We start from the raw sequence: 21,826 nt of genomic DNA, 5'->3' as shown, positions 1-21,826 counted from the left end.
AGTAAGATCTTCCCAAATCTCAGGTGAGTTAGATGGGATCTTACCTTAGAGTCAGCATTACAGTAGCATAAGAAATACTGTGAAATTCTAATGACATGCTGTGACACTTCATATTCATTAGTCCTTTTAATCAATTTTACTAATCAATGGTGTATTTGATTTGAAAAATTTTAATCTTTGTGGCTATGCACAAAGATGAGGTGCAAAAAAGACAATTTTCATGCAGAAAAAGTCAGAGTACTTTATTAGGTACTGTGTTGGTAGAGCTTGTGAGAATGCAACATGGGTAAGTCTACATCAGTACATAACCTGACGAACAGCTGATGGTAGCTAGATTATTGTAATATTTGTCTCTTTTGATAAAACACTTTAATTCCAAGATATCCAAGCCTTCACAGTTTGCAGAAACCTCACATAATTTTTACTTGGGCCAAAGAATATGGAAATTTGTGCAATACAAGCTAGCTGCAAAGTTGAAGGCATGGTACCTGCTTAGTCATGCGAAGGTTCCTGTGTCCCTCTGAAACAGAGATAAAGAGTCCCGGGCAGTTATACTAAGCACATGGTCATGATCAGGGGTAGGTAGATTACTTTTAAATAATTAAACAAAGTACATCACAGCCAATTACATTACATTTAGATAAAACAAAAATGAGCCTTATGCTATTCTATGTAAAACGGGCTGGACATAGCCATTCCTTTGTGAAGCAGCCAGGAGCATGCACTGCCCAAGATGGGGCTAATGGAAAAGGCTACCACATCCCTAACTCTTCACTTTGAAGTAAATCCACATCTGAAGGTTCATGCATGTTACTGGTAAACTCACTGGCAAACTACTTCAAGAACACAACTAGGCAGGTGCTTTACTTTCATCTGAAATACTGTTGGGTTTAGGTAGAAAGCAAAGTTTTATGGTGTGATGATGCAGATAGAACAATTTCCTTATAATTCAAGTCAGCCTCTTTATTTTAGTGAGTTGGTGTTTTCAAACCCAGCGAGTGCAGGAGAACTTGGGTATATAGCTGACTAATCACAGCTTTATTTTTTTTCCCAGTCAGTTTTAACAAGAAAATGCAAAGGGACGTTTTGATCTTTTCCTTGCTCTGATGACACTGAATCCCTTTGTGGTGAAGTCCAAAGAGACTTTTGGATAAGAGTCATAGAATGTGCTTTGTGCTTTGCCTTTTGCTGCCTGTGATGTTGTCCAAGACTGTTTACGGTTGTCGTGTGTGAGTTGTGCATGTGTGAAAAGCACAAGCATTTCTACCCTTTTGTGACTGCTTCTGTATATAAGGGGTGTTTTCAAAAGCAACCAAGCCTAATTCTGTTCCTATTTAAGCCAACAGGAATTTTGATTAGAAAAAAAGTAAGGACAGTGCCATGTTATCACAGTTGTTCATATCACAACTGAAATCCTGAGACTGCTGCAGTCTCTGAAATGTGCTTCACCTTCTGACTTCGGCCTTTTGTTGTATCTGCCAAGCTAATACAAGGAGTGAGTAACTTTGCAGCATTATCAGTGTCTGTTCTTTACTTGAACAGATTTTTTTTTTCACTTCTCTAGTTTAGTTCCAAATTTCAAGGCTGTCAATGAGTGGGAACAGCTATCCCAAACAAGGGCACTCTACCTGAGCTTGCTCTTCAGTGCTGCAACCTCACGGCCCAGGGCTTCGTTACTCTCAGTAGCCTCATCCAGCTCTCTCTGCAGCTTCCTGCGGTTTGCGTTGATACGCTGAGACTCTTCCTCAGCCTCCTCCAGCTGCCTTTTCAGTTGCTTGAGTCGTGTGTTGCCCTTGTCGGCCTAAAGGGAAGTTTTAGAGTAATGCTTTAATTCAAAACAGATCTAATAGCTTTACATTCCTCACTTTCATTTCATACTTCTCTTGAGAGTTTTACTGAAACATGGCCTGAATCAAAGGTAGAAGCTTAAAATCTAAAAAATGTAAAAATAACTTTGCTTTGTGGGAGTTCATTTTGCTGATAAATACTGTATTCAGACACTACCTTCTTGTTTCTTTTGCTGCACAGTCCTACCTCTGCTTTTCTGGTTTGCAGGTTGGTGTGCATTAGGTGAAGCTAAAATTTCCAAATAAAATGTGTTCATTGTCTCCATTCGTATACCAATAAGGATGATGTGCACAGCCCTATATATCACTGTGCAGTCAGACTGTTACAGCTGGCTGATTGACAAGGACTAGTGCTTTGGCACTTGCCTCGGCATGGAAGAAGAATTAATTGTCCCGTCTTTTAGCGAAGGGCTGTATAGCTCTCCCAACATAGAATCCAAGCAGACAGTCTGCTTTCTAGAGGGATATTTCTTTGAGGCAGAACATGGAATCTTCCTTTCTCAGGGTAAAACCTGAAAATCGCTGTGCCCCAGACTAAGACCCTCATGACACAGTCTGATACCTGATCTTTGTACTGCTCCGCTTGCTTTCTCTCGTCCTCCACCTGCAGCAATGCATCCTTCAGCTTCTTGTCCTTCTGGCGCAACGTCTTGGCTGCAGCCTGCTTCTCTCTGCAAACGACAGCGCAACATTTGGTGATGTGGAAGGTCTGTAGTCTTCACCTGCCTCAGGCATGTTGCTCATGAAACTGGCACCAAGGACCCATATGTTAAAGGCCTTACTGAATTTAACAGATGAATTCTAAGCAAAACTTAAAGGTCCTGTTCTTCTGATCAAAACAAATATGTGTCTTTGCTATTTGCTAGAGGTGCTCCAGGAGATCTGTTCTAAAACACAAGGTGATTTCCACAAGAAGTAATCCCACAAATGGCACGATGTGTTACTGTAATTAACCTGGCAGGGTCATAGGGCAGTTACTCTAAAATGTAGGGGAGCGGATCCTTTGATACCAGTAGAACTTTTCAGCAATAAAATGGTTCTTAATCAGAACCTGTAACAACTCCAGTTACTGGCCATATGTCTAGGAAATGTTAAGTGAGGGAGGGACTTTACCAAGCCTTAATGGCACTGAGAACCTGATGACACAGATCCTGTATGCCTCTGTTTACTTTCTGTCTCGTTAACTGGAACAATAAATGGGCAGCTGTGTCCTCTGGGAGACCAGTACCTGGCTTCCTGTTCCAACTGCTCTTCAAGAGAAGCAATTTTGGCCTCCAGAGCAGCAACTGTAGTTTTGAATTTGGATTTCACAGCTCCCTCCATCTCCTGCAGCTTACTCTTCAGCTCTTTGTTCTGCCTCTCCAGTTGCTGCCGAGCGTTTTCATTCTTCTGTGCAGCTGAGCGCTCTGTTGCCAGCTCGTTGTTCAGCTGCTCTGCCTGCAAGGGTGAGAATGGGTGCTGTCCAAAGTGTTGCGTGCTTTCAGAGAAATGACAGGTGGCAATTTGGAGTGGCAATTCTCCAAATATTTATTCAGAACCATAAATAGCTTTTGCTGGCATACAAGCAGAAAGTGACACATGCTGAAATGAGCTCTACCTGCTGTACTGCTTTCCTCATGCGATCTCCCATTGCATCTATGTTGCTTTGCTCCTCTTCTAGCTCTTCCTCCAGTTGGGCAATTCTTGCCTCCAGGCGCCGTTTCTCATCCTGAAGGCTTGTCCTGTAAGTTTAAAGTTAGTGTGTAGTTACGGCTCTGACCCATTGAATGTGTCTGAAACTATCATGAACTGCCAATAATTCGTAAAGAAAAGAGAACTAGATATTTCAATGAAACTAGTCATTTGTGTCCATGTATGTTGTCAAGACCAGATAGCTGTTGGGAGGGGAACATAACTTCTCTTGGCAGCCATGCAATGTTCAGCAGCATGTTTACAGCCTTGTGAGTAATACAGTCTATTCCTACCTTCCGGAAGCAGCGCTTGCAAGTTCCTCTGCCATCTCTTCTTTCTCCAGATCTGCTTGTTTGCGAGCTCTCTCTGCAGCAGCCAGATCCTAGGAGAAAAGGAAAAGGCAGCATAGTAAAGAAATGAGCAAGTAAGTGTTCAGGCAAACAGTTATAGCATGATACACAGGACTGTAAACTTTCTAAAAATGGTATAAAATGGGTTGTCTTGTTAACGGAATAAATTCTTGTCATATCATAAACCCTAGGGAAGTACAATGAAATACACTTTATCCAGCCTGTCAGCTGGTTTCTATTTTATTGGTTTTAGTCACAAGATTACCATTTAATACACGTAGGAATAATAGCACTAACAAGACTTCAGGAATTTATAGCTATTGAAAACAATTTGTGTTGGATCATACAGTTCATTTCCCTTTAGGACTGGTGAACTGTGCCTTCCTCCAAGGTGATTTTTTTCAGCTTAATCTGGCTATGCTCAGAGGTAGATCCAACAACTTCAGTGGAGTGCATGGAGCACGTGGAACTTGTTACGAGTGCTGCTTATAGTGTTCCATCCCCAATAGCTATTATATTATTTAATTGCAGTTCTGTTTTGCTACTGAAGGTCATGTGTAGTCTGCTTCATACTGCTCTAAGTTTCCCACTTTACCTCTTGAAGCTGGATGAGTTCTGCTTCCAGGCCCTTTGCTTTCTTCTCATTTTCTCTGGCTGTAGCAAATATTTCTTCTCTGGCAGCCCGTGCATCATCCAGCTCTCGTTGGTAGTCCTTCATCTGAGCCTTGTTGAAAAGAATAACAGAGATTTATTTTTGTTTGGCTTTATTACAGTTTCAGTAGAAAGAAATTTGGACAAAATAGAAGACATACACATTTACATAGTCATAATGCCTGCTTAAATTATATTTTCTGGAGAGATCAGCTAGCACATGTTGGAAAGGTCTAAAATGCTATTCCGAGAAGGGCGATACTTCCACTTGCATACTGCGGCTTTTGTAATGCCTATTGTCCTTATTTCCTCTGAATATTTGAGTACCTGTGCAGTCTTAATCTTTCCGATACAGCCCTTTTTGTTGTTTAGCTGTCAGCATATGACAGAACAGTTGATATGGAGACTTACAGTATAAATAGGAAAATGCTAATTCAGAGACAACGTGATTTCTGAACAGTCTTTTATGCTTTCGAGTCAAGCGTTAGAACCAGGACTGAAGCCCTGTGATAGATTTTATCCCTACGTGGGAATCTCTGTTTTCCTTCATGTGGGTGAGTCAATAGCAGATGAGTGTTGGCCAGAGAATTTTGGAAGCTGTCTGCAGTGATTGAATTTAAGATTTTCATGGTTCGCCATGTGAAATTTTCCATAGTCATTCAAACTGAGCATTACAGTGCAGGTCCTTGAATGTGCGAGTTTAGTTAAAACTCCCTCTCTAACCAATCATGTGTAACAAGCACCAAGTTCACAGGTCTCACTTAACTGTCATGTTGTGGCTGTACAAAAGACAGCAGGGGGAAAAACGATATTTGTGGGATTACATACCTGTAATTTGCGAAGTTGTTTGATGGCTTCTTCCCGAGCTTTATTAGCAGAATCAGCTTGGCTTTCTAGGTCTTTAACATCGATCTCCAGCTTCTTTTTGGCTGCAGCTGCCAGGGCACGTTGCTTCCGCTCATCTTCCAGTTCTGTTTCATATTCATGGAGCTGATCATTAAAGAAAACAAGTTTAGGAAAGTCCTTGAGCACTCTTAAACACTCTGTGTATGTCTGAATAATGCATACAGCCCCCTATATGTCTATTAATTGTGATTTCCCTGGCAGTTAAAATACATTTTCATTTTGTCCAAAAATTAAAGATTCTTGAAAGGAGTCAGCAATTTGGGTTCTGTATTTATGGAAATATGTATATTACAAGATGATGACTACAGTAGTTGTCCTTGCTGTCACAATACTACTATACAAATAGGCTGTGTCCTGCCTGTTTTCATTTCCAATGTTTTTATATCCATTCAGTGTACCTTGGGAAGGTACCTTCTAATAAAAGATTAGAAGCTGTCTTTTTTCACTTGCACTGAGAATACAGGGAAGGTTCTTGTGACTGTGTCAGAAATAACAATTTGTATGTTTTATACTATATTGGTTGTAGTGTTAAATTGCTACATCTGTTGGCAATTGTGCACCTGCTACTGAAACAAGAAAAAAACTGTTATGCAGTTTTGTGCTTTTTTAGTACAATAATCTACTTTTTTTTTTTAATTTGCCAAGCACAAGGCAATATAATGTTTTCTTTTCATTATAGTAAGGTGCTTTTAATAATGGCATGAGGCTGGGACTTTCAACTGGCTTGGTTAGATATTTACAAAGGCAATAACAGGGAATAGTACCTGTTTAAGGAGTTGTCTTCTCTTTTCCTCATTCTGTTCATCTCTGGCTTGTAAATCTCTTTCAAACTGGCCTTTCAGGGCCTGCATATTAACCTCCAACCTGAGTTTGGCATCTTCAGCAGCCTGTAGCTCATCCTCTAGCTCTTCTAATTGTGTCTTCATCTCTTCTACTTGCTGTTCAAGGGTCCGTTTAGATTTCTCCAATTCATGGACCTTTCAAGCAATGAGAATTTAATAGACTTGTTATAAGAAATAAAAATAATACTACTTAAACACAGTCTACGTGCAATATAGGCCACATTTGAAAATATCAGCTGTGGAAAATGAATGAACTAATTTGTGCTGAAAATGGTAAATCAGCATTTTTTGTACACTTGCAAATCTGTTTTAAAATAACCTAAGATTCTCTTTATCCCAAACTTTCATTTTTAATCTAGTCAAGTATCATAACTGAATTTATTTAGTATTAGAAGTAGTATTATTATATCACTGTAATAAAAAGTGATTGGCAATGCATGGAAATTTGCTGCAGCTATACAAGTAAAAGTTTGACTGGTGGCAAAGTCAAATACAACTAATAAAATCAGATTTGCAGAGTTTACAACCTCAAAGCTGCTTAATAAACTCGTAAATTATTTAGAATGTCTTTAATGTTTTTTCCAGTCTTAGAAATCAATAAGAATCTTCTTCATGCTTGAAGTCATGTTAAAAATAAAGATGGCTTACAGTTACTTTGCCAAGTCTCTTGAAAGTTTGGGCACAAATGGAGTAACCTTTGAGTTTTGTGGGAAATATCTGATCTTGCTGAATGGATTTGTATGCTACAGAGAATTTCCCACACTGAAAACAATGATCTGTTTGTTAGCTGCTGTTTTAAGTTATTGTTGTGGAAATTGTTCTAAGCCCAAAACTTACATTCTTGCCAACGTCATCTTTGGAGCTAACAAGATCTTCCATTTCAGCTTTCAACATTTTGTTCGTTCTCTCCAGTTCTTCTTTGGCTTCCAAAGCCTCTTCAAGTGCTCGGGCCAATGACAAAGCCTTTGTTTCTTTTTCTCTAGCTTCAGCTTCTGCTCTGTCCCTTTCATCTGCATATTTTGAAGAGATGTTTTTCTCTTCAGCTAGCATCTGTAAAAAGATAGTGTTAATACAGGAAGTCATCAGTAATAGGGTTTTTCTATTGCAACTGTCTCGTCAGTTGTTAGTGGCAGAGAAAAATCTCTGCTTTTTGATAAATGTACATAAATACAAAATTAACCACTGTATGTGTAATTAAATTTTAATTTATTTTTTGTCCCTGCTTTATCTTTCACTAAACCAGTGGAGTCTCTATGAGTTCCAGAGAAGTTAGGTGATAACACAGCAAGGGAGAATCTTAAATCCATACCTGATCAAACTTCTTCTGTTTCTTCTCCAGGTTGGAGACCAGCTGACGCTGGTTGTCTAAGTCCACCACTAGGTCATCCAGCTCCTGCTGGAGTCTGTTCTTGGTTTTTTCCAGTTTGTCATAAGAAGCAGCCTTTTCCTCAAACTGTTGTGTGAGACTTTCAATTTCCTTCTGAAGTTTCTTTTTGCCTTCTTCCATGGTTTCTATTGTGCTGGAATATTCCTGTAGCTTCTTCTTAGAGTCAGAGAGCTGAAATTTGAATTCAGAGGACAAATCTTTATAGCAGTGACAACAAAGCTTGGCAGAGAAGATGGCCAGAAGACAACCAAGACCCAGAAATCTTATTTAATTTGACCCATGTGAAGCTACTGATCAGTTACCCATCACCCAGCCTTCATAAAATGAGGCAGACCACAGACCTAGTATGCGCATACAGGCCTAGTGTGCAAGACTCTCTTGGGAGCTACCTTGCATTTGTACCTGTCCTAGAGATCACGCTTTAAAGAAGAGGGAGACTGCTGGCTCCATTGTGGAGCTTCACTGATGCCATCTGGGCTAACAGCACTAGTTCCCTGAAGATCCATGCGCTGTGCCAGGATAGTTCTACAGATCTGAAACCTCTGGAATTACTGACAAAACTCTCAGTGATGGAGCTAGTGATTTAGCGATGGCACTGATACCTGTATTGTCAGTGTTGAAATATGTCTCTCCAGATTCTGTTTTGCTTCTACTTCTTCATCCAACTGCTCTTGCAAGCTGTTCTTCTCATCCTCCAACTGACGAAGCTTGGTAGACACATTTAGCTTCTGTCGCGTTTCTTCCTGAAGCAGCTCCTACAGTCACCGCATCAATTGGCAATACAGTCATTAGTTTAGGACTTTTAATAGTGCATTTTGTAAGTATTGTAGGTGAGCTGTTATTGGATGCAAGTTTACCTGTGTATCTTGTAGCTGAGATCCTAAGGTTGCAACATCTTTGGTCAATTTGATTGTCTTGCTTTCTGCTTCATTGAGCAAACCAGTAACATTTTCAACCTCAACCTGTGAGACACCACAGTGAATAAACTCGGTTATTTTGCACAACTTCAAAATCTTCCTCCAAACTTTAGTTTGCTCTAGACAGAAATCTTAACTTTGAACAGGATCTGAATCTGCTCCTATGTTTCTGGGTCACCTCAAGCACCAACAGTGTTTCTAGCTTAACTGGAATTCACAATTTTGCCATAAGTTTTCTGGACAATATGTGGGATTTAAGTCCTGTAGAACTAAATCCTACACACAGACTCTGCAGTGTCTGCACGTGTCATCTTTGTGACCTGTGTATTAAGACCCCCAGGGTCTAATGCCATTTTTGTCTAGTTTAACTTAGTATTTTATTACTATATATCAAAACTTAGTCATATTCATAAGGCAATACTAGTATACTCCTTTCAATGAATTGCAAAGGGGAATAGGGATTTTTGTGGATTTTCTGTCCTTTTCCCAAGTTTGACAGAAGTTGATGCATTTTGATTATATTTTCTTATTTATCCACTAACTTAAAATAATAAAGAAAAGCTTACTGCTGCTACGAAGGAAGTTGTAACAATAAGCTTGATTAGTATTGCTGGACATTGAACATCTACCAAAGAACCATTTTAAATTATCTTTAGTTATTTCTTATTAGACACTAAATCATCGATAAGCGAGCATTCTCGTTTCGTTGTCATTTCTTCTGAGCACATCTTACGTGTTTAATAGCTGTTTAATCCATTTCCAGAAGCCACATTCCTATCAATGTTCCCCACCACCCAAAAATGAATGAACAGAAAGAAATTCTGTAAAACATGCAGCACAGTCACTGAACCAGTGGTGGCATTACAGACTACAATGTGTACAGAGGGACAGTGAGATTAAAAGCTCTCTGAGACAGAGTGAGACAGTGGTTGTAATTGTTTGATTGGGTGATAATTGCGGTAGGAGTTCAAGGTAGGAACCCTACAGATGACAAAAAAGTGAGCATTTCAGCTGAAGTCGACAGGGCCAGGATTCCTCCAGATGCACCCTCACAGAACAGTATAAACTGGTCTTCTTGAGCCCAAGGAGTCACAGCAAAAGGTCAAACTCCTTCCTACCTGTAACTTATGAACTTTTTCATTGAGTTCTGTCCGAACACGCTCTCCATCAGTGTATTTGGACTGTAACTCTTGCAGCTGTACTTCCAGCTTCTTCTTTTTGTGCTCCACATCTTGTTTGGCCTGATTCAGGCTCCTCACTTCATTAGCCAGATCAGCGTTGTCTTTCTCCAGTGTCTGTTTGGTCTTATCCAAGTTTACTTTAGCCTACAAGCATGAAGTGAGGAAAGATGATCTATAAAAGGAAGCCATGTTATCTAGCCGATAGTTTTCAATAAGATGGATTTCTGTTTACCCGTTTAAATTGTTCCAGCTGCTCTGTTAGCTCTTCTACAGCTTGAGTGTGCTTTTGCCTCATCTCCTGGACCTGGGCTTCATGAGTTCGAGTCTCCTCCTCCAGAGCTTTCTTCAGCACTGTGACCTCCTGTTCACGCTTTGCTCTGGAAGGTAACACACATAAATGGAGCAGCAGCAGATAAGAGTGTTCCAGTCACTGGGAAAATAGCACTACTGCACAGTTACTAGACAGTATTGTACTGAGCTTGGTGACATTTATTTTTGGCCCATATGCTACGTCTCCATACCTGAGCTCTTGCTGGGTGGCTGTGGTATCCAAAGTATCCTCAAGCTCTGTCTTAAGAGCCTCCAGTTCTTCACCTAGGTCTCTCTTCTGTTTTTCTGCTTTGTTTCTTGCAGCTCTCTCAGACTCCAAGTCTTCCTGGAGATCAGAGATGTGAGATTCCAATTCACGGATCTTCTTGAGGGCATTGTTCTTCTGACTAGTTTCATCTTCAAGCCTGAAAAGAGAGTATTTCATTTTATATATTAAAAAAATAATCATTTCACTTTGAGGAAATCAAAATACAGAGATTAAAGATTTATAGGTTCTGTGCAAGAAAGTACCAAAGAAAGAGGGGGGACTGACGCAAAAAGGATCTGGCAGCTGTACTTTATCAGGACACAATGCCTGGAGATGCTGATCAGCTGATTCAGCAAAAGTTTTGGTTGAATGTTGTCCCTCTTAAACTTATATGGAAAATCCACTGAGGCTCTGGAATGGATCAAGGTCAGACTCCTAAGTAATTTCTGCCTTTTGCCTATGAAGTATGTTGTTACATTTTATTCTTTACTTCACAGCACTGCCAATGCCTTTGGGAAGAGGAGTTTTCATTGATATCTGGAGGTAAGATTATGTGTCTATGGGCAAACAATAGTATAATTATTTTTCGCAAAAGGAAGTTTGGAAAACGGGGAAAGCGTGCAGGGAGGATTTAACTGAGAGATGAGGTTGATGGCTGCAGCATCTCGGTGTCTGGGAAGGGGAGAGACATATGTTCCAGCCTGGGTTTTCAACCTGTGTGTGGATTCAGGAGTGAATACCTGGCTAGAGCAGCCTGCAGCTCTTCTTCCTTCTTGGCTAATTGTGCCTTCAGCTCAGCAATTTGTGCCTGGAGCTCTGCTATTTGCTCATGTAGATCACCCGACTCCCCTTCCAACTTCCTCTTAATTTTCTCCAGTTCTTGTCTGCTCTTCTCTTCTTTCTTCAGCCGCACTGAAAGAGTAAGGATTTTGGTCATGGGAGTGTGTTAGTGCAAGGAGTCCTTAATCTGATCTTGAACTTACGCAAAAAAATGTTCTGGCCTCCAGTGAGGCCATACATTTAACTACAAGTCACTGCATCTCTGAAGCAACATGCAATACTTTACTGTCATCACTTATTTCTAGCCACCCCAAAGAATCATTTATTTATCTTTCTCCAGAAGAAGCATTAATTTTTTCCCAATTTTCTCCCCTCTACTCTTTTGTATGTTAAAAAAACCAGAAAAGGTATCTATGGTTTATACTCCCTGGGGTTTTGGTGATTCTCATGCGCAAAATGTCTTCAGTGTAAGGAATTTGGAAAACACCCCACAAATTTTTTAGTTCTCTCCAGATTCTGTTTATGTTTTTTTTTATTGTGTGTCAAGGCAAAGAAAAAAAAAAAGATATAAATCACTTTTGTTCATGTTACCTTCGAGTTCTGAAATCATAGATTCATGTTTGTTTTTCAGCTTTGTAAGATTTTTGGCTTTTTCTTCTTCTTCTGCAAGATTTGTTGTTAGATCACTTATTCTTTCCTCAAGGAGTTTTCTTTCCTTAAGAAAAATAAAATACTTCTGTTAACAAAAGTGTCTGTCACTGGTGATCATGAATCAACTCTTTGCCAACTAAAAACGTCCACGATACTGTCTTTTTATGCTGTATTTCTTGAGATTGTAGTGATACATTTCAATTTGTCAATCACAGAGGAGCTGAGGAGTGGTGTCTATGACTTCCATATTCTCTAATCTGCTGCTATTAGAATCTTGTACTCAATTTAATAGCTGGTAAGTACAGGGCTCAGTTCAGAGGAGCATCCCCTTTCAAAAAGTACTGGAATACATGCTTACTTCCAGTTTTAATCATGAAGTTTGGTTGAAATTAGTTGAAAACCAAGAGAATTATTTACTCTGCTTGGGGCCAAGAAGGTGCGTCTTCCACTGATTGCGCTTGACTGCTGTGAGTATTTTGCTTGAAGATATTGTTACTACAACAGACCTCGAAACCAGTAGTTTTACACAACTTTGAATTGTTTAAATGAGCATGGAAAAATTATCAGAAACTTGTTCGATAGAGGCTGGACTGATGGTCTGGTGAATCTGTACACCCATGACTCTGTAGAGTCAAGAGTATTCTTGTTGTTCTAGCGGAAGAGAAGTATTTCTCTCATCTTGCACTATTTTCACAAAGTAAGAAAATGGACCCACAATGCTTACCTTGGTTAGCTTGTTATTCTGATCTTCCATTATGAGAATATCATCTTCCATTTTCTTTATCTTGCCATCTGCTGTTACTTTTTCAAGTTGCAGTTTCTGCCTTGCAGCTTCTTCTTCTTCCAGCTGTTCCTCAAGGTCCTTTGAGGGGAAAAAGAAACCCACAAAACATGAATTCTGGAAATAAAATACCATTTAGATTATAGGAAATGCTTAATGTTTGTCACTGTATGTGGGGTATGTTGTAGACTTTGTTGTTTTTATTAAGAACTAGACAATCTGTAATTCTTGGTGATTTAGAAGGAAAGATTTGTTAAAATAATTTTTAAGAGAAAAGATTATTTAAAATTGAGATGGGGAAGAAGAGAACTCTGGAGGAAAGAGCATCAATTGATTGTTCTTACTTCAGTGGCATAGGCACATGTTCTACAGTGGGTTGCGCAGCAAACACTTTCATAGGATCTGAGGTTTGCCAGTCTCCATTTTTTCTCTGTGAGATGCAAGTTATTGTCTGTATTTGTCACTTATGCCTCCTTACCAGCATTTGTTGTTGCATCTTTTTCTTTTCTGCCTGCAACTGCTGGCTGCGCTCCTCCTCTTCCTCAATTCTGGCTTCCATCTCGTGCAGAATCTCTTCCAGCTCTTGTTTCTTAGCAGCTAAACGGACTCTCATCTCTTCAGCTTCAGCATACAGCTCAGTTTCTGCCTGAAGCTGTTCCTGAAGGAGGTTCTTCTCTTCACAAAGCTACGCAAATAAAATGGACAGGAAGTTAAGACTTGGACTGCAAATTGCCTCACAACGTCTTTTTACTAGATAGTCCTAGAGTACAGGCAGGCAGCTCTACCACAGGTCCTCGTGTGGGCGTTAGGCCTCTGCTGAAGTAACTGGGAGTTCATCTGCAGTGACCTCTTGTTCTGGACCATCGCTGTGAATACAACCGTGAGTACAAAGAAAAAAGACACCTTTCTTGTAATAGCTTCTCGAAGTGGTGAAAGAACAGCTAGCATTTCCCAGAGGCTCAGAGCTGTAAATCACCTGTGTGTGTTTCAGTTCCAGCTCCTTCAATTCACTCTCTGCTTTTTGTTGTCTTTCCTTAGTTTTTTGTAGTTCTTCATCCTTGGCCTGCATTTCTTCCTCTTGGCGGGTGACTTGCAGCAGTGGTTTCACCTGAAAATAAAAAGTTTTTTTAAGAATGTTTCCTGTCAGTATCTATGTGACTGAGCATGGTACTTAAAGGCGCCGGGCTGACTGGCACTAATGGTAGCACTGCCTGTTGTTGCTCAGGTAGTGGACAAATACTGTCCAGCCAAGCTTGATGTAAGCATCTTTAAACCAGCAAGCCTCAGCAGCGTTGGTCTTGGCCATCTCTGCGTTAATTCTTGGAGCCTTGTGAGCACCTCTGCCTCCAACAGTGTCACTTTTTGAATGGCTTCAAGCCTGTTTTCGTCCATTGATAATGTATAAAAGCTACACCTTCTGCATAGAAAGGCAATGTGCACACGCAAGTGTGTGTTACTGCCTATTTCTGGTTGCAGAGGAGGTTGCTATCAATGCAAGTAGGAACAGTTTTCTGAATCCAAACTGAAGGCCATTCTGGAAAAAAACCCCAGGCCTCTTCAATAGGAAAATAGATTTAATTTGCTTGAGTGCCTAGCAGGAAGATATTTAGCGTCCCAGCTAGGGAACTCCTGAGCTACTGAGTCCCCATAGATACATAACTCTGCATGTTCACAAAATTCAGTTTTACTCTGTCTTCTCATTATCCACCCCTGTGAAATGATTTCATTTTTGGCAATTAGAAAAAGTCCCCAAACATGCAAAATCTTTTATGAATCTCTGCTTAACTAGTTTGTTTTCTTTCCAAGCTAGAACTAACTTTAATGTTAGTGGCATTAAATAACTATCCAGAGCATCTCTACCCAAAATTTTGTGAAGCTAATGAGGCTCTTGTCACCAGCTGCAATGGACTTTGGAACAAGGAGTGTGCCTGACATGATATGCCTTGGTATCTTGTGCATTTCATTTCTTTTGGAAAGCTGAGGAGAGATTCACCGATAGCAGTCACTCACTTTAGTGAACAGTCTCCACCATTGCCAGTTCCTCAGCTTCAGGTAAGCAGCACAATTTCTTTGGATAACCTTCATTGCAGTCAGCTGTTGCTGCCTCTTGGCAAAGGCTCTGCGATTAAAAACATAAAGCAAATGCGTTCAGTCTGAGAATACAAGGTGTCTGCAAGATACACACATTTTATTTAGTCTTCTGTTTTTTACCTGTTTGCACTCCATAGGTAGGTGCAAACCACAAAGTATAGATCTAGTTCTGGATGTGAACATCTTTCCAGAGTACACGGGCGCTCAGAACTTGCATTGATCATCATTCTTGAAACCTATTATATTTAAATTTCTTAGCTCAGCAATTTGAAAGCCTTGGTAGTATGCAGAAAAAGGGCATTATTGTTAATAGTTTTGTGATGTACGTTAACTAAGATCATGGTAGATGATCAGTGCTTCATGCCCAAGCTGTGTAAGAAATTATTTTATGTTTTACAAATGCCAGTGGTAATTACTATTACAAGTATTACTACTTGTAATAGTGCATAAGACTCCAGTCATAAGCTAGGATGCTCCTTCTCCCGCTTGTACAAACACATGTTTAAATGATGGGTCATTGCCTCAGAGAGCTTACAGAGGGTGTAAGTAGCCTCACAATGTAATTGCTCCCCTATAATATACTAATAAGCCTCATCTGGGCAGGAAGTGAGTCCTTCATTAGACACAAGTTGAGTTCTAATGCAATACAAATAATAGATAATAAAATGTCTTAGTATCTTCAGTTTGTTATACAGAGAACTAAAGGCTACTATAGATACTCTGTTCCAAAAGACATTCTTTTTGTAGTACATATCCTTACTTTCTTGCTAGGTAGCCTCGGCACTGAGCCTGGAAGGTGATAATAACGTCTGTGATCTTCAGGTCTCTCTCTTCTTCCAGGTGAGCCAGAACGCCAGTTCTGAAGAATATTTTACTCTGTCCAATTCTGTACAAGTTGGGATCAAGTTCTAATGCTTTGATCTGGAGGAAAACAGGGATATTTGTTAACTCCAGTGCTGAGGTTTAGGGTATTAAAAATTCTCATTTCTGTTCACTCTCAACAGCTTTTATATAAGAAGTATAGACCTGATTATCAATAGGATCAAAAATGCTTTCCTCACCATCAGTATGCAAGCCTGCTTCCCATCCATGAATCCTTTAGGAATAGCATTTGCAGCAAGAATTTCATATCTGCCAACAGACGTTGATGTTAGGGAGGTTGAAACACATCAGATTATTTTGTACAGACAAACATGTATTACACCACTATTAAACCCAGAGTTAGGACCGAGTGAGGGATTCTTACCGCTGACGGAACTCCTGGAAGACAATCCTGTTGGGGAATCCCTGCCGGCAGATACGAATACCTTCCAAGACACCATTGCAGCGCAACTGCTCCAGCACTAAATGGGCATCAAGTTTGCCAGCCTGAAAAGGGAACAGAAAGTAGTTTTAGCTCAGTAGAAATTTACAAAAACGTTACTGGCCGCGTATCTATTTTTGAAGACATCATTCAGCTCTGCGATGTGCTGGTACAGTAAGCAGCCCAACATGAATAATGCGCCAGGAGTCTGAAAATTGAGCATTTGAAATTTACCCTTTTTTCATGATTTGGAATGATACAGCGGACAAAGTTGGGATTTGTATTCCTTAAGGTGGTCATCAGTTTGGTCAGCTGCTCCTTATAGAGTTGTCCAACAGTTCGGAACATGCCTTTCTTGGTTTTTGAAGCACTAGGGAGTGAACTTTCAGTCATCTTGGCCATCTGGTCCAGCCCAACTATACGGTCCACTGAAATACAAAAGAAAGTATGAATGGAACTGCTTATATAAACTGTCCTCACCTCACGTTACACCTATCACTGGCATTGTTAAACTGCAACTTCCCAAAGAGGACCAATATATTTTTGATGCAGTAGAAGCGTGCTAACAAAAGTACTAGAGGACCCTTCTGGGTAAATAGTCTACTTCTGTCAAACATGAAAATGAGGATCTTTCTTTGTTAACTAGTGACAGAATGGAGCAACCGAATACACAGAATATGTTTCATTTTATGTTTCTCTAAAAAGGACAGTCCTTCTGCAAAATACCCAGCTGGTAGGCTGGTGTCAGAACCAGGAACAACAACATCTCTTGGACTCCCAGCTGTTACCCAGTGGTTCTCGAAGTCTAGCTAATAATCTCCCTCAGTTATTTGATAATTCAGAGCCACCTTGCATGCACATTTATGTCCATGTATTAAATATTTATAGTGTAGTATATGCGTTACAGATCCATATAAACGTTTTAAAAATAAAGTGTTTTATATGCATACAGACATTCTTCTGATGGAGTTTAGTTGAGATTATACATCGCTGGAGAGAACTGTGCAGGACTTCTGGGAGAGGAGTACGTAAGGTAAATCATTCATACAACCCAACACTAACCTGTATTAAATGAGGTCTGCAATATCACATATACAACAACGTTATAACAGGGTAACGAATAATTTTTATTCTGTTGCTGAATAATATTAAGTAAGGAAATTTTTTGATAGTGCTTAAAACTATCTAATGATGCTTTCCATAAATATGTCTTCAGAACACATTATTCTTGTTTCTTAGTTCAGTCTCTTCTATGCTTATAATTTTCACATTGTCCTGCTAGCAAGGGATGGCTGTCAAAAAGTTCTCGTAGAAGTTTCTCCCTTTAAACCGCATTACTGATTTAGAGTTGCGATTCATACCGTCTTTCCAAAGGTCTGCCTCAGCAGAGAAGTCACATTGTCATTTAGCGGGTCCATGTTCTTTGTTAGCCAGGCAGTTGCATTGTAGGTAACCTGCAGGAAACAGTGCTACATCAAAAATCTGTTCTTGATAAAGATATCTGGAGTGTCCAAGAACACAGGACACTGTATTAAAACAAAATCATACATAGAATAATAATGTGAAAAGCTTTCTGTGGTTGAGAGCTGAGTTGAGTATTTATTCTTACATGTACTAGCATCTGAAAGCTTTTTGCAGACATATCTTTAAAAAAATCTGCTTGCTAGAAAGGAACCCGAATTACTTGGACTTTCAATAATCCCGGTTATTTTTGTTTTCATGTGAGCTTAGCACAACCATGAATGTTTTGTAAATCTTATTTCATATGTTATGTAATTAAAGCACTTAATATATACATTGTACAATGAAAGCTGTCTCTTATCAATGCGGATACCAGACTCTTTTACCATCTGGGCATCAAAGAATCAGAGTTCCCTAAGTCAAAATAGCTCAATCTGTCCAGTACCTTTCCTGCATAGTGCATTATACAGAACTCGGTTTTATCTTTGAGTTGCTTGGGCTTCTGGAATTTGGGATGGTTGCCTTGTTCTTGACATAGTTTCTCCACAAAGGATGTGTCAGTAGCTTTGGGGAACCAGCACTCTTCATCCAGCAGAGCCAGGACACCTGGAGGGTTGGTCTGCAATGTGAGCAATATCAGATCAGTCTCATCACAGGCAGAGACAAGGAAAGAGCACCACCTTCTTTATCCCTTATGTTACAAATCCTCCCAGGCAACAAAGGATCTGAAATACCTTAAATGGCTCTCTTATTGTACTGATTGATACATAACTGACCCTGATGCAACCTACGTAGTATCCCACCTATAGAGATATAATCTTACTGGTCTTTCAATCAGCTCAATGCAAGGTTGCAGGTCAAGGCCAAAGTCAATGAAATTCCATTCAATGCCCTCTCGCTGGTATTCCTCTTGCTCCAATATAAACATTGTGTGGTTGAAAAGCTGCTGAAGTTTCTCATTAGTGTAATTGATGCACAGCTGCTCAAAGGAATTGATCTGTGAGGAGGAAAAAAGTGAATTCCTAATGTTAGAAAGAGACCTTCAAGAGGGAACTTAATGACAAAATGAAATTTGCTATCTTCTATTTCTATTTACATATTACAATAATTCAAATATAAGGATCCATATTTTTCTAACATAAGGTCTTGAAAATTTACAGTAAGTTCTCAAGTGGTAAGTCTTTGTACTGGGACCTGTTCAATAAACCATAAAAAGCAGACCCTGGCTCTAAACGCTGAGGCCCGCAGAAGCCCGGCAGGAGCATGCTGCCAGCCCCCAGCCCTGCCCGCCCAAGGGAAAGGCAAGCAGCCAGGTGTAATGGGCCTGTGGGTCATGTTGGCCGCGGGCTGCTAGCCAGCTTGAAAGAACCAAATCGTTTTTGTGGCTCTTAACTTAGATTTTTGTCATTTTATATCCAAACCACTGCATGATAATAAGTTTAGCCAACTTGTGTCCCACAGTACGTACCTCAAAAATCTCAAATCCAGCAATATCAAGGATCCCCAAGAAGGAAGCGCCTTGTCTTTTTGTTTTATCAAGAGCTTTGTTTACGCGAGCTAGAATCCATCGGAAAAGACGTTCAAATTGTGCCTTGGCCAAAGCCTCCATGGCAAAGTCTGCCTGAAAAAAAGAAGAGAAAATTGTAAGTGAAAGGAGAAACCCAATTAGCTGCTAATTTCTGTAGAGATAATGAGACAGAAAACTGACATTTCCCTTTAGACAAGATGTAAGAAAAAAAGAAGAGAGGAGAATAGTTTCAGGAGAGCTGAGCAGACTGCAAGTAGGTACCTGCTCTTTGGTCTGAGCTTTCTGAACAACATCTCGTCCTACTTTGATCCTTGGGGTTAGAATAGATCTTGTGAAATCTGTCACATTAATCCCCATCAGGTGACACACTTTTTGTGCAGCTAGAATCAAAGAGTGAGATTTTATTTCAGATTGAATTTTCTCTTAGCCAGTCAGTAAGTGTGAATAAGAGCAGCTCAGCAAGTATGTGAAGTTATTTATCTTCCTTAAAAGCTCCTCTATCTTGGCCACTTGCCATAAAAGTATTATTCATGATCCAAGCAGTAAATTCACTGTTCATCAATTTATGGATTCAAGATTACTAGAAAAGGAAATGATAATTGAGCTGATTTTAAGTATGGTATATCTTTTAAAGCCTGTGAAGTATAAATGTAATAACAATTACATAAAAAATACTGATAAAGACTGCTTACTCAGCTGCTATTTTATTGATTTCTTAATGTTAACTAAATTTTTTAAGTGGCAAATCATACCAGTATTGTCTGGCATAGAAGCTTGATCAGTGTTTCTCTCCTTCTTGAAGACAATATTACCCAGCTGTAGGACAGATGAAACCACCCTCAGTATAGCTGTAAGAGAAACAGATAATATAAATGAGGAATGGACACATTTTGAAAGCTCTATTCTCTGTGATAATGACGATTCATTCTATTGCTTATGGTAGTCTATACCTCTATGGAAAGAGCTAGGTTTGCTTTAAAAGACTGTGCCATAAACTGCAGGAGTTTGAGAACTGATTGAGCAGCATCTCAACAATCTGTGCAGTGGAGTAAACAGGCCAGTCTGGGAACACCAGCACCTCCAAGCTAAGTTGTGCTGGCTCCGCAGGCAGACCCCCAGGTCTCAGGAATTCATCTCCCGCTCACAGTGGCCTGTAGCATCTTCCCTGCTCAGTCACTTGACAATCTGTACCTCTGTCTTTAGAATAAAAAATATCTATGAATTACCAGCAGCTTCAAAAATGTGTGGCACTTCTGAAGCTCCAGTTATGCAGGAACATGTGGATACTTAGTTGTGCAACTAAAATAAAATGTATACAAATTTTGAAGAATTACTGTCAAAGAACAGAAAAGTAATTGATTAATATTTGATTACCAAAATATATATAAATGTGATGTCGCCTAACTTCAGGTAGTAAAATCTACTGATATGTTACAGATAAGATTGTATGAATCTAGGGAGTTCTATTTGTTTATTCGGTAAACTTACATAGAAGAAGAATACTGTCATAATGGGCTTGTATTTTAGAGCATGAAATCAAAGGGTTTCAGACAGTAATACAACTCCTATTGTTGTAGTGGAGAATGCTGCTGGCAACACCAATACGCATGCCCTGGCTGGAGAACGAACCAGTCTTCATCAGTAACATCATCTGAATTTACCAAGGCTGGGATTTGCACTGCTGTCCTGCAAGGCAAATATTTTTTTCTCAGCATCCCTCAGTCACTGATGCAGGGGTGGGATGTGACGGAGCTCTGCTCTGGCTGCCACAGCTGGTCCAAAGCTCAAGTGATGGGGTGATGCTGTTTCTGCCACCAGGTGTCACTTGGGGCATGGCAATTTGCATCCATGGGCAAGGCACACTGGCATGCACCAGCTGAAGCCCTGCATGCTCCCAGGAACAGTGAGAGGTAAAAGCTGCGCAGGTAGATGTCTCTGGCAGGCCCGCATTTTGAAGATAGTTCAGTTGATGGTTCATGCTCTTTGTTTTTATTTCTCTTTTCTCCAAATCAGTGAGTACATATATGAGCTATTTGAGCCTGTTCCATTTCTTTAAAAATTAAATCAGAATATTTTGCAACTTTTTCATGCTAGTTGTTGGAAAGTTCTGAAAAAATGGCTTTAAATGGTCATTATTGTTGTTAGAGCTGGCTTGAATTCAGTAGTCTGTTTTGGGTATGTGTGGAGGTCTTCTAGTGAGAAATCTTCCCTCTCATAAACACAAATTACCTTTCAAAACACCATGTGTTATAGTACTTTTGCATGCTGACAACTGCACCGATGCTGTGAAATTCAAATGGGTCGGGAGTGCATGTCATGTTCCTCCTACAGGCAGGTCTCCGGAATTCATAAGACTTATAAGAAAAAGCCTTGCAATTCTTCATTTAGATGGACAGCAAAATATTGTGACAATTATTTTATTTGATCCATGTTTAAATCACTGTATAGAGCATCACCACTTGTTCTGTGCATCACAGAGATAATTTCTCTTTGATGATATATACTCTATTTTCCAATATAGATGGTGATTCTTCAATATTTCTTTCACTGTGTTTCCAGCAAGTGCTGCCAGTTTAAACCTTTGAAGGAGGTGGTTTGCAAAGAGTTTTCATTATTGGCTTCAACTGCTCCAACCAGTACCCACTGCAGCAATGGGAAAAGGTAAGCCTCTGCGGTAATTTTTAAAGTAGAACTTTTCTAACAACAACCTAAAAGCAGTAGATCATAATTAGATCTCCTTGCAAGGCAAGAACAGTCACCCTAATACTCACAAGACTTCCTGAAGCATCACCCTGTTTAAGACAAAGGTGGCAATGGTTCCAAGGAGGCTGTAGTGTTTTGTGTCATGGATCTGCGACAGCAGTTTCAGTGTCTTCACTGCCAGTCTATTCTCAGCCCCTGC

General features: G+C 39.8%; 1 protein-coding gene across 1 annotated transcript in view; it reads right to left on the bottom strand.

Moving 5' to 3' along the window:
- LOC104076848 (myosin-11-like) overlaps positions 1 to 21,826 on the bottom strand; it is a gene marked incomplete at its 5' end in the record, with an annotated part of 34,181 nt that overhangs the window by 3,152 nt on the left and 9,203 nt on the right. Inside the window, 32 exon segments of the mRNA XM_009577860.1 lie at positions 1,629 to 1,801; positions 2,410 to 2,518; positions 3,076 to 3,284; positions 3,445 to 3,568; positions 3,812 to 3,900; positions 4,464 to 4,592; positions 5,348 to 5,509; positions 6,190 to 6,402; positions 7,105 to 7,317; positions 7,577 to 7,825; positions 8,257 to 8,409; positions 8,512 to 8,616; positions 9,690 to 9,896; positions 9,985 to 10,129; positions 10,274 to 10,486; positions 11,070 to 11,241; positions 11,701 to 11,824; positions 12,485 to 12,622; positions 13,020 to 13,226; positions 13,518 to 13,649; positions 14,552 to 14,660; positions 15,393 to 15,553; positions 15,694 to 15,763; positions 15,879 to 16,000; positions 16,170 to 16,363; positions 17,297 to 17,317; positions 17,320 to 17,389; positions 17,842 to 18,015; positions 18,220 to 18,393; positions 18,865 to 19,017; positions 19,186 to 19,304; positions 19,677 to 19,772. Of these exon segments, the coding sequence (XP_009576155.1) occupies positions 1,629 to 1,801; positions 2,410 to 2,518; positions 3,076 to 3,284; positions 3,445 to 3,568; positions 3,812 to 3,900; positions 4,464 to 4,592; positions 5,348 to 5,509; positions 6,190 to 6,402; positions 7,105 to 7,317; positions 7,577 to 7,825; positions 8,257 to 8,409; positions 8,512 to 8,616; positions 9,690 to 9,896; positions 9,985 to 10,129; positions 10,274 to 10,486; positions 11,070 to 11,241; positions 11,701 to 11,824; positions 12,485 to 12,622; positions 13,020 to 13,226; positions 13,518 to 13,649; positions 14,552 to 14,660; positions 15,393 to 15,553; positions 15,694 to 15,763; positions 15,879 to 16,000; positions 16,170 to 16,363; positions 17,297 to 17,317; positions 17,320 to 17,389; positions 17,842 to 18,015; positions 18,220 to 18,393; positions 18,865 to 19,017; positions 19,186 to 19,304; positions 19,677 to 19,772 (4,729 nt within the window).

This window comes from Fulmarus glacialis, unplaced genomic scaffold (genome assembly GCF_000690835.1).
Source record: "Fulmarus glacialis isolate BGI_N327 unplaced genomic scaffold, ASM69083v1 scaffold12235, whole genome shotgun sequence".
In the NCBI taxonomy this organism is placed as follows: domain Eukaryota; kingdom Metazoa; phylum Chordata; class Aves; order Procellariiformes; family Procellariidae; genus Fulmarus; species Fulmarus glacialis.
Note: the sequence above shows the minus strand (reverse complement) of the source record. Positions and strands in the feature narration are given on the sequence as shown.